The sequence below is a fragment of the Pomacea canaliculata genome, linkage group LG2 (assembly GCF_003073045.1).
Source record: "Pomacea canaliculata isolate SZHN2017 linkage group LG2, ASM307304v1, whole genome shotgun sequence".
Lineage (NCBI taxonomy): Eukaryota > Metazoa > Mollusca > Gastropoda > Architaenioglossa > Ampullariidae > Pomacea > Pomacea canaliculata.
In genome coordinates, this window is record NC_037591.1 from 10,695,188 (window position 1) to 10,708,303 (window position 13,116).

The 13,116-nt window shown below is 37.5% G+C and overlaps 1 protein-coding gene across 3 annotated transcripts; it reads left to right on the plus strand.

Annotated features, from left to right (window-relative positions):
• The first annotated feature begins 35 nt into the window (after window positions 1-35).
• On the plus strand, window positions 36-8,879 carry LOC112557149 (sorting nexin-11-like). Of its 3 annotated transcripts, none has more exons than XM_025226806.1 (6): window positions 36-221; window positions 3,306-3,395; window positions 3,764-3,864; window positions 4,364-4,462; window positions 5,402-5,569; window positions 6,089-8,879. In XM_025226806.1, the coding sequence occupies exons 1-6, from the start codon at window positions 174-176 to the stop codon at window positions 6,444-6,446; spliced, it is 864 nt and encodes a 287-aa protein (XP_025082591.1). In that variant the 5' UTR covers window positions 36-173; the 3' UTR covers window positions 6,447-8,879. The 3 variants fall into 3 exon arrangements, with proteins under 3 accessions (XP_025082591.1, XP_025082592.1, XP_025082590.1); XM_025226807.1 differs by lacking the exon at window positions 36-221 and adding an exon at window positions 300-904; XM_025226805.1 differs by lacking the exon at window positions 36-221 and adding an exon at window positions 997-2,836.
• The last annotated feature ends 4,237 nt before the right edge of the window (window positions 8,880-13,116 follow it).

A 13,116-nucleotide genomic window follows, 5' to 3' on the forward strand; every position in this document is an offset into this window, starting at 1 on the left:
CGTCATTTGCCTCTAGAAACCTGACTTCCGATTGGTTAGGAGAGATTTTGCAGTTTGCGGTAGGAAGTAGCAGTCTGGTTCCGTTTACTGTTCGACTTTATTTTCATTTGTTTGTGTTCTCCCTTGGTCCTAAAGCGATGCTGAAATTTTCTGCAGTTTAAACTGCACTATCTATGATAGTATTGTCATCCACATTTGGTTATTTCAACGTAGTCATGGAGGTAAGTTTCGTTGAATGAATGATTCAACCACGTAATAAAGTCTGTTGTTCAACAAATCAACAGAAGTTTTCCCTTTCTTGTAATCCAACCTAACATGCACATTTTCATTTCACAACTGTTCGCATCTGAACATTAAAGTTCGATTGATCTTTACCGCCATTACTTTATAGCATGAAATCTGAATTAGTCATAGTCTTAGAAGTGCTTCCTGGATCATTCGAATGATCGAAGAGATACCCCGGGGTTTTCCACGTGACACGTCATATTCTTCTTATTCGATTATATTTTTAGCACGATAGTTGTTACTAACAATTGCTTTCAGAAAATGATAAGGACCGTCAGCAAATCGTCTCAAGATGGGGATAGGGGGCGGAGCAGGATTTCCTATGTACAGGGCAGGATCCGTTATTGCCAGTTTCTCTGTGTTGTTAAACAGAAATAGCTCACTGTAGTGCCGCATGAATGTTGAAAGCAGCTTATAAAAAGATATTTATTATACATTTTTTATCATAGCTGTCTCTTTATCTTTCAAGGGATAAAACAAAGATCTTCAGCTTGCACTTTTTTTTATAGTAAGTCTGTGATAAGCGCATGATGTAGCATAGTGCCTTTGAGAGCATTTTCAAAAAAGCGCAATGAAGAAAATACAGAAGGTAAAGAAAAATGAAGACACAGCACTAAAGGTAATTATTTTATCACAATTACCTTTTTCCTCATTCCGTTAAAGTTTGTAGACAGATTTAATTTGCTTATTAGTAGATGTATTTTGCAGGAGTTTTAGCTTAATTTTTTTAGCAGACTTTTTGTGTGTAAATGTCTATGGATGTGTATGAATATGTGTAATTGTGTGCCTTGCACTTCTGAATACAAATGCTATAGTCATACATGTCAACAGTTTAATAAAATCCATGAAAAAATATAACTTGTATTACAAATGAGCATAAATGATAAATAATAAATTGATGAACTTCTAAATAATAATTCATCTTATTTATCGAGCATTATCACATTCCATAACATGCTTTAGTGCACAGAATGAAATTGCTGTTATTAAGCTATTATAAAATGTCAGTGCAGCTGCAAGGCAATGTAAACTACCATCAGTCTAATGTATCTGCAGTATCTGATCAATAGTACCTATACCTTTCAAGAGAGAAATCCTTTTGTGTCAGTCTGGTGACTTTATCATTATAGTGATTATTTGTAAAGTATGATTAGGCCACGAGCTATGGTACCTACTTCACTCAACAGGCCTAGCCTGTACTGTTATGCTTAGCAGGGAAAGTAAGGTCAGGACCATGTCAGATGATAACTGAATTTTCAGGGTGTGCATTGTTTGTCACAAAGGTTCTAAGTGTTCACATGGTTTTGTAATCAAGACTGGCTGGCTGGCTGACTTAGAGCATGTGAACTGTAGGCTTTGTAAGCCCAGGTTTCTTATACCACTGTGCTCCTTATTAACAGTGGTTGTTAGACTTTGGCACATTTCATTTATCATCCTGTGTATTTTTTGTTACCTTGAAGATTTGTTCATGACTTGTCAGATCTGCTGCATTGTTTTTATGATGGTTGTTAACTTTCATTAAGCTGATTGAAGTTAAGGTGACAGAAATCCTTGATATTTCCCTTTTAACTGAAAGTTTTTTCTCTCCATATTTTCATTTTATTATGTTTCTTTCTAATGCCCTTCTTTCAGTGCAGAAATTGCTGTTCTTTAACACTTGGATATCTTTCTCTTTTTTTAGGGTTTTTCTGTGTTCCTTTTTTACTCTTACTGTCTCATATGCACAGGCGCACACATAATTTAATTAAAAGTGAATTCTTATGTGGGTACAGACATCTTCACTAACAGACATCAACAGATCTACAGCATTGCAGCTTCAAAATATGTCATTCACAAATTTTCATATATAAAACATATCAACCTGAATTAAAACAGTTTCTAGACACCTGGATGGCTAGAAAAGGTTGTGGTACTAACCCTGATACAATAAACTCCTTGTTTAGAGACAATTATTATTGTTAGTCTGTTCATTGATATTTTTGTGAAGGGTTCTCAGCTAGCCTTTTATGTTGAGGCAAAGCACAATATTATCTATACATAAAAATTAACTTTATGACTATTACTAAATTACAGAAATATTAATGTATACTTTTTGTGACTGGTCAATGAAACCCCCAATAAGTTTATTTGGGGGTATGAAAATATCCGACAATTTTTACTGGAAGTTGGTAGTTTCTGTTTGGAAATACTTTTATGATTGCTGTATAAGTAGTTTAGTTTCATAAATATGTCTTGCAACACACTTTCATCTAAAGTTGATATTCTAAGAGTATGACATCAGCACAGGAACATGATAGTGGTCACATGCTTCCAGCTGATCATTTTGATCAGTATCTTTCATTATCTGAGTAGATCACGGGTGTAGGAGATAAAGTGCGTGGTTATTCATGTGACGCATTCCTCCTGGAAAGCTCAGCAATTTCTTCAGCTCTTTGTGCGGGTTTTAGTTATTTTGTCAGCACATTTAATGACAAGTGGCAATATCATAAGGCTGGAAGTTATGTCTGAGTTTGACAATGTACAGGAAGATTGGGATTTTGTAAATGACAATGTAAGTTAACAGATTTAAAAATTAATGTTTAAATGAATAGTCACTGTTAAACTAGTCCATTTAAAAAAGAATCAACTGGGCATCTGTCACCATTTGCAGATGCATAGGCTGCAGAGAACTGCTTAAAGTTTTCATAAGTGGGTAGCTGTTACTTTTCGTGCTATTTTTCCTTTTTCCCTAATTGCTTTCCTTGACAATGTGGTTGTAGAAATTGACTGTAGAACAATAATAGAAAATGTGAATGTAGCTGCAATGTTATCAGCATTTGTGATTCATGCTGCAGATGTGTTTGGATGAGTACAATAAGAAATCTCTCATATACAGTACTAAATTTTAAATAAGGAGTGTTTTTACAGAAAAAAAGTTAAACCAGTAGTAGTGACCACAACAGAAACAATAACAGCTGTCCTTGTCATTGTTAGTGACAGAAGGTGAAAGTATTTATTCAGTGATATATTTTTTATTGCAGGTACCAGAATGCTTGGTACAGGTGTCCAATCCCAAGACAGTGAGCTTCATGAATGAGGGACAATTTGTAACTTATGAAATAGCATTTGAGGTAAGAACATCGTTTTTATCTGTGAATGGGGAGAGTGCATGCATGAACACACACACATAAGCAAAAGTCATAATTACCGGAACAGTCAACTTCATTAATGAGGGACAATATATAATTTATCTTTTTAGAAGTTTTTTTAACATTTGAAGTACAAATATTACATATCTTTGCATGGGCTTCCATGTGTGTGCACACACAGAAAACATATTGTCATTGTCAGGTTCAACGGGATAAACAGAAATGTTACACATATAACACAGTAATATTTCAGTTCTACATCTTTATTCATTTTTTTTCAAACCTGATTTAACCAAAATCAGCATGTAAATTATCATAGGAGGTATTACAGTAAAATTTTCTGCTTTCAGACATGTGACACTGCATTTCGTGTCAAGAAAAGCAGGGTACGACGAAGATATTCTGATTTTATTTGGCTTCGAAACCATCTGAAGGAAGTAGATAAATGGAGGTAAGGATGTTTTCAGCATGTGGCTGTAAAGGGGGGTCTTTGTGCATGGTTTTGTGTGTGAATGCAGAGAGGGATGTCCTTATTGACATTATGTTCTGTTTTTACTTTTCATATTAATTTCTTATTGTAACTAAAGGATTGTATTGAAAGTTTAGTTTAATAGAAAAGTTAAAAACTTGCTTCCCTTGCCGGTGATCTAGTTTCAGTTTTCATTCTCTAGCTTTTCTTAATCATCTGTTTTTTGTTTTCTTATTCTCTTGCATTTTCTCTTCTATTTTACTTTCTTTCCTTGAAATTCAATAACATCAGTAGATTTTACAAATGGAAACCTTGCCGCCATCATATCAAAGTATTCTTGTCACAAATTAGGTAGTAAGGGTTACATGTTATATACCATCTTTTTTTAAATTTGATGTTACAATCATGGTTAAGCTTCAGTTCTGTTTTCTGTACCAAGCCAATAGTTAAGAAATGTTATAAGTGCTGATTTCTGTTTCAGATCACCACCTTCTCTTCCACCAAAAAATTATTTTTTGACGCATCCAAGTGAAGAATTTATAGAGCGCCGATCCACCGGGCTTCAGAAATGGATTGTTGAGTAAGAATTCACCACAATCTATATTCATGTGTCACATAACTATGAGTAGATTTATTCATTTTTTAGTAAGCATTGAGTAGTTTGTCCCTTCTTGGACCTACAGGAGGAAACACAAAAATCTCTCAGGAAGTAATATGTGATGTTAGCTTGTATGATATCTCAAAGCTTTCTTTTGGTCCTCTTTTTCATCAGCAGCACATTTCAGCAAGCTGCATCAGAAAGCATGGAGGATAGGATTAGGCTCTGTGATTGATTTCTTCTTCTTCATGATTTTTTTATTTTTGTAATGATGCATAAATTCTAGTGTATTTTCTTATCACTTTTGCTGGCTTATTTTTTGTGTTATGTATAGATAGATGAATAAAGAATGAATATTTATACCACTCGGTATCCCTAGAATCAGGATGAAAGTGCCTTAATTCTTTATATGCACACACACAACAAATGTAGAACATAAGGTGGAGGAAAGCAGAGTACCAGAAAATTGCCATCAGTTGGTCATATAAACAGGTGTCTTATCCAGAGAGAAGCATGTCTCTGACAGGTGCCTTAGCCACTGCACCACCAACCAACCCTATAATTATTTTCAGCATGTTCAAAAGTAGAGAGAGACATCAGATGATAGCTATGCCAATCAGAATTAAAAACTTACATCCTTTTTTGCTCTCTTTCTCTTATGGGGACAGCTGTAATTGTAGGTAGGGTGAATTTGGAGATGTATTGAAAGCAAGATTCTTTAGGTGAAACAGCCACTTATCTTGGAAGTAAGCAGAATGCTAGCATTCTCATCTTTAAGTTTTGTCCATAGCAAAAGCTCCAGGAGGCTCATTGAAACTTTTGCTGTAACCATAGAAAAAGCAACTGCGCACCACCAATACATAGCCAGGAAGACCAGACAAAAGCAGTAGTTTTACTTACTTTTCATTTTCCTTTCTTCAGAGTGGTCTCTCACCCGATGTACCTTTCAAGCATGGCGCTGCATCTCTTCCTGCAAACCGAACTTCCGTTGGCAAAGATTGAGGAATATCTTTCAGGAAAGATGAGTGAAGAGGAGCTGACGAGTATTTGGGGGAATGAGGGCAGGTTGTATGACTTCCAGCCACATAAGTAAGTTTCCCTTTTGTCCTTTTCATTTTTCTGCTTCTTGCATGGATTAATTTCTACCACTTATACTAGTATTCTTATTGTTGGATACATAAAAAATAATATTGAGAAGAATTGAAGAGAGGATTTTATGTGTGAATGGGAACTGGGTTAGGGAAGTGGGGGGACTTTGCAGTGGTTGACCTATTAGAAATCACAGAATACTTTTGTGAAGAAACACAAATTTAGGCTAAATTTGTGTTCCAGGGAAAACAGTTAGTGATCTTTTTCACTTTCTTTCCCATTAAGAGGTTGATTATAACTTTATAAAGACAAAATACAACTATGTGGAAAAGCTCCCAGGTCCTTTTATATCTATGTTTAGGGTCCTGTTATTTTTTAATCTGTTGAATGAAGTTAGATAACTGTTCATTTTGCCCATGTGTTTCTAAGCTTATTTTATATGATTGGTAAAAGGTGCTTTGCAAGATTTCTTTTTTCTATGACTTATTTCACATCATTATTTTTTATTTCTGTCTGCAGCATTTTGCATGCATATGAGCCATCAGCACCATGTGAAATCAGTTTCTCGCCAGATGAGCTGGGTGACATTCATCCCCCTTCTGAGCCTGTAAAAATGTCACAGACTGGTATCATGCAAATTAGCCTCGAGTCCCCTAGCTCTAGCTATGAGGAAATGGGTGAACAGGGTCGTGGTCTGATCCGTCCGTGTGCAGTCACACCTGATTCTGGATTCTTGTGTGAGGAAGATAACATTATAGTTGTTACACAAGAGACAAATAGTTCAGCACTGAAAACACATGAGGATGATGACATTCTTTTATCCCAGAGCACCTGCAGCATCAATGGAGACAGTTCTGATTCACAGGTGTTAAAATAACAAGGAAAACAGTAAGCTGCAAGTACGGAATATTGTTTTTCTTTTTTAATACTTTTATAATGAGGAAAATGGGCTGGAAATGACAAGTTACTAGCACAGAAGGAGAAGATGAATAAAGGAACCTGTTCATGCGTTTGTGAAGTCATTTATCAGGATTGATTTCATCATCTCATTTGTACATATACTTAACTCGTGTGTTGCCCTACAACTTGTGGACCAGGAGATGTATGAAACAATCTTAAAAACTGTATCCATAAAATGTGTGCACAATATTTCTGTCTTATGATGATAAAGAAGATTACTCATTTGTTTTTTTAGCCAAGTATTTGCTTTTGGAATGCCTTTCAATTAAAACATTTACAAGAAGTGTTTAATTCATTAGAGATTGGGGCTTATGAAAAATAAATTAAAAGGACTTAATCTGCAGTTTAAATACATCTGTTCACAGATAAGAACTAGAATCAAACCAGTAAGAATGGTGTCCCACAAAAACTTTGATAGCTTCAACCACAATTAAGGCACTGAAGTATTTTAAAGCATGTTTCATCCTATTGCTGTTTGTGGCATCTTCTAGCTAAGTACTGGATGACTTTCCAGGTAGCTGAATCTTTGTATGCTAGGAGAGGTGTTCTTTAACCGCAGTGCAACATGCATTTTAGGAATGTTATTCATCTTTCATCTGAGATGCAGTTACTGTCCTGCTTTCAATCAATGCTAGTCATAGGTGCACAAGTTGGTTTGCATTTGTGTATATGCACATGCACTAGGCAAAATAGAGATTGAGACTTTTGCCATTTTGATCAAATATAATTGTTTAAAAATATCCATTTTAACTGTTTTCTATAATCTGAGGTTGAACACTGTGCAGACAGATTGTGAGAGAAATAAAAAGTTTAGGGTCTTTGTGGCTTTACTAAAGGAGGAGGTATGGTGTTAGATGAGCTGCAATTCTTCATTGGGACACATTTATCATCCTTGCCACTAAAGCTAAAATGCTAGCAAAACAATTGTTATGATACTCTGTCAATAAGAGATCAAAGTTTTTAGGATTGCTGCAATCATTAGCTGATACTTCATAATACTTTGTTTTTGACTTTTTTAGTTTTGACATAGGGATTTTTTTCTACTTTTCTTCTTATGCTTTTGGTAAATAACACCAAAAAGATGCATTAAGATTTACCAGTAATATGATGAGCATATGCTTAATGTGTCTATTTGCAAGCAAAGCTCTTAATTTAAAAACTTCAAAATGAAATCCTGTGATGCAAAAAATATTGATAATTGACACGCTGTATTGTCAAGAAATAATACACAAATGAAAGTTCCGGTGCAGAATGCTTGAATAAAGGTTAGCAAATTGCTCATGCTCAAAATAAAAACAGGGTAAATGTTGTATATCCCTTTCATGTAAATTTTATATATGGACTTACCACTTTCCACCTTGTACATTTGTATGTATGGATTTGTTCATTTGGTCATTTCTGGTATCAGAAGATAATGGAAAAATACTTAGTGCTAAATGTTGGGGTATATACCAGCTTGCTGGAATGTAGAACAGCAGGGCTGTGGGATATGGTGGTGTAGGTCAGAATAGGGTAGGTGAGGTGGCATCTTCAGGGATTATATGCAGAGGTGAGAGTGTGGGAGGTCAGATAACATTTTCAGCATGATAATGTAGAGGTTACTGTTGATCCTTTCTGCTGCTAGTTGAGATTGATCAGAAAAGTTTGTGTGTGTAAATAAGCTCAGGGACTTTCGTACTTGTTTATTTGTTGTTCCAAGGCTTTGTCAGCGTGGCTCATGTACAGATGGATGATGGATTCCCTGTGAGAAACAGCGCTTTTCAAAACATCTAAATGCATGTAAAGCTAGCAAGCGCCATAGCATTGTGTTGTTTCTGCAACAGATGAATTTCAGGTGACAGCAAATGAGATCAAAACCCATCTTTCTTGAATTCAATTGAACTTGAGATCTGTGTTGTTGTTGTTGTTGTGTGTGAGCAAGTATTGGAGATTGGATTGAAAGAGATGCATTCATGGGCCAGAAATAAATCTTTCTTTTTTTTTTTCATCCTACATTTGTTTGTTCCTTTCCTTCTTGTTTCCTCACATACAGCTGTTCAGTTGGCTGTAAAGCTGCTTGTTATCCAGCTGTATCTTGATCTATGTTAGGTTATTTTTTTTTGTGCTTAGTGACCTGTTACAGTATATGATAGGATTATTGGTGAAAAGGTGATGTTTTTTCTGATTTGATGTTTTAAGTAGCACTGTTCTTACCCATAAAATGTTAAAACAAATTATGGAACTTTAAAATGATAACATGCTTAAGTATAAAAAGATCTTATTGTCTTGACTACATGGTTGGGCTATTTACTCACAGTAAAGATCAAACAAAGGAAAAGTTGGTTTTGCTATGTATAAATTCTAAATTCTTTGTATGTGCCATTGTTTTTTGAGTGTGAAAAGAGATGAAAACAAGGGCAAAGGATATATGATGGATTTCTGCTCAAGAACAAGCGCTGTCTTGACCGCATTCATGTGATCTAAACAATGCTTCTGCCTTTTTAGCTGCTTTTCTTTGTTTTCGTCCAATAGAACCTTACATAAGTATTTTACAATAACTAAATATAGAAATGAGTGACACCATAGAAAGTTTGAATAAAATTGCATTTTTTTTAAATAAGAGCTGCACCTTGTGTTTAGAATCCAGGAAGATCAATAAAAAGCAACCGTCGCTCAGAAAACCGCTTTTGAAACTACCGGGATCGGAGGAATAGGGTGAGAAACTACCCCGCACACACCCCACTCTCCTGTCACTAGATCGTAAATCGCAACATAAGGTCAGCACATGACTGTCCTGTCCCAGATGTCTATCTCTCCCAGTCCACAACATCCGCCTGCGTATCCTGTTTTCTCCAAAACGATTTTCATCTGAGCTGTCTCTCAGTATAATATTATATCTTCCTGAACCAGAGAGGTCACCAAGCTTGCATGAACGTGTCGCCTTTCTGTCGTACATATGTAAGGTTGGTTGATTTTTCGGAAAAGTGCTTTCACCTAGAGGTGATTTAATTGCACTATGACATGGCAGAGGGAGGGGAAAGGGAACTGGAGAACCCAGAGACGACCGACGACCAGCCCTGCATACATGTCACATGAGTGTCTCGAGACGAGGAACCAGGATCTTCACTCTGTGGCGACAAGCGAGTTAATATATAAATGTATATGATAGGAAAGTGCTTGCGCCCACATGTGATGTCACACTAGGGGAGAATGAGAGGTGGACAGTACACCTTCCCTCCTACCCCCTCCCAACAAAAAAAAACAAACAAACTTCAACGCCCTGTGCCCTTTAATCAGGTTGTTATGTAGCACTCTAATAGTGAACTGAGTTATGTCTTAGGTTGTAGAGAGTCGGGGCCGAAATTTCATCCGCATCGCTTAACCTCTAACCTCCCGAGAGCTGTCCCTTCCTCGTGCCGGCTGCGTACGTAATAGCTGGCCGTGAGCTGCCCACCCGAGGTTACTGGCTACTGGGTCTATTGTTACATCCGAAGCTGCCTGAGCCACTTGGGGGGACAATCACCAAACAGTTGCCGGGTAGGGGTGACCAGTGGCACCACGTGGACTGTGAAAGGACGTCACCAAACCGTGGGAAAGGGAGGTGGATGGAATGTACGACAGGGAGAATAAGTAGCATAGCTTTACAGTTGAGGGAGGCTTATTGAATTTAGAAGTGAGAGTGGAGAGATAGCAGACCAGCCGCCAAGTGAAACTCTGAATAAAGTCTACCGTTGTGCGGCAATTTCGATCTTTGTTTTCTTGTACAATTGACATGCTGGTTACAGTACACACAGAGGACAAGCACACGTCGGGCCTGATATGAGATGTGTTCACATCCCCCATCGATTCTCAAAACAGAGGGAAGCGAGAATTTACCAACTGCGCTGTTGTGGCTCCCCTATACGTACAGCCACAGATGACTTGTCAAACAGGCAATCGGAGATAATGTGGTAGACAGCCACATACTTCAATTACGCAGTATAGAATGTGGTTACAGCTCTCACTACATATCTTCCCCGTCACCTACTGCGTCTCGCAGCCACAAGAGCATGTGTTCTCTATATCAGTCACGCGATGCCCCACTCACGTTCGACCACGTGACAGCGCGATATGATATGCACGTGGTCTGGTGAACGCGGCAGGCACGTACCTTCATTAATTAATGTCGATCCCTGGCGGTAAATGTGTGTTGAGGGTGCTGGTTGGGGGGTGGGCTGTGCAAGAAAGGAGCGGAACGATCAAGCACACGGAATGTTTTGTTCTTTTTTTCTCCTAAACTTCTTTGATGTAGCACGTATATATATTTAATGCATTTAATTTTATTTATATATTTAATGTTAAACGCGTACGTATGTTTACTGTGAGGTCTTGTTGTCATATTTCTTTCTACTGAGACGCTTAATTAACAGCTTGCAACAAAATAGGCAGGATGTGTTAGAACAATACATTCATCCTCGATGACCAACGGAGGTCCACAAACTCGGCCGACGAGTATATTTAAGTGGAATTTTTCAGAAAGTAAAATTTTAAATTAACGTATCATTTTTTATGCCTAATAATTTTTTTCGTTGAAAATATCATCGTCGTTGTCGTCGTCACGAGAAAAGATGTCGAATCCCATTCTCAGATTTCTTGGTACGGTACTGTACCAGACGTGATGTAAAGCACAAGGAGAAGGAAGATTAGAACATTGTTACAAGTCACGAGTCATGGGGCTGCTCTCGTGTTTGACCCCAAAATGACCTGCGAACGACGTATCGGGTCAAACAAAGGGGAAAGTGTTAGAAGTCAAAACTGTCTAACCAAGATTTGTGTATCACAGCGTTTGATGGTTTTATTTCCCATACAATTATTTTTCTTTATAATCCGGAAGCACTTTTTACCAAACGTTATACCACGAACTTATATCCCCAATTCCATGGTTATACCAGACTAACTTGTCCCCACTACTCTTACTTTCCCCAGCGATCAAAGGGAGGTAAGGCCAGCATCTGCGGGCTAAATGTGTTGCCGTTGTATTTGCCCGAAATCTTCAAGTGTCCGATTCCCTCTCCCCACAAAACGACTTTATTTACCGTTGGCTTCAAAAAAGAAAGAAAAGTAATGATTTTATGTCAAGGACCATTTATATATTTATAACATTATTCGCTGGCTATACAAAGTTATAACATTAAAATAAGCCGTAGTTTCTACACGGTGCGTTAACACGTGCGACGTGTACACTCAAGGAAAAGCATGAAGGCAACCAGGGAAACCTGAATCGAGGACAGAGAATACAGATGCAGTGAGATCCATGAGGGAATGGCCTGGAGCGACAATCGCAAATCCTTCCACCTGACCAATGAGGGTCAGCGATCGAGGACATCGCGCTCTGGAAAGGCACTCTATCAATTCTCATGATGATGATGATGATTATTATTATTATATCGAGCATGCAATTTGGAGTCTGAAGGGAGGCAAATCTTTCGGGGTGGACAACGTCCCAATGTATTTGATCAAAATATTTTCTTTTAATGATGTTTATTGGAGCTGGGTTCTTTTTAGGAAAGGTAAAAGTAGAACAGATAGGGATATTGTAATAATTTTATTGTAAGTCTTGAAAATTTCTCATTTGAAATTGATTTTTGTTCCAGAAATGGGTTTCAAATAGATCATATAATGTGTTGTTGAGATACGAAAACATATTCCTATACTGTTGCATTTGATGTATTTGCATCGTGCATTAAATTTAGTTTCTTATCAAACATTATTTACAATTTCTATCTTGCTACATCGAGTAGTGTAAACAGTGTTATAATTTCTGTGTACATTTGGAGATATGTTTTGCAACATTTTGGTGTGTCATTGAAAGACCTACAGCAATTTATGACCTCAAGGAGTCATTCACAAAACGACTGACAAGGATAAGTCGTTCCTGGAATCATGCCAGAAGATTGAGGACAATTTTGGATTAGTAAGCTAAAAGGACAAACACGCACACACCTTCTGCAGCCTTAAACCTTTGACCTTAGGTATATACGTTTTGAGGAATGATGTATGTTTAATCGATTTTTCAGCTTTTTGTTCTTGTTTTCATTATTATCTAACGAAATATTGATATATGATGTTGTGTCATGGATGTTTTGTGAGTGGTTTTCACTGCTAGTCTGCTTTCGTCATGAGAAATGTCTTCAGCGTTGACTATGTCTGTAGTGAGCAGATCTTGGGATTGATTGTGAAAACTAGTGATGGAGAATGGCTTTATTAAGATGGCCAAGAGAGCCTTTGACTAAAAAAACGTTAGTGCTCATTGAACCATTGAACTTCGCAATGATCCAAAGTCTCATCACACTGGGAAACGTGAACTTAGCTCGGTATGGTGAGTAACCTTTCAATGCCCCTTAGGATGGTGCAAAAACCATAGGTTTCCGGTGACAAAGGAAGCAGCAAGATTAATGAAAATGAAAAGACTTGGAAGGAGGAACGACGAAGCTGGTTACTTCTAAAGACATTCCAACACGCACTCGCCGACTCTTTCGTGCACGCGCTCCCCACACTCCCCACCCACCCAATGCCCCCCTTCCACACACACAGGTTAGTCTCGCGCCATACCAAGTACTGGAAGCACC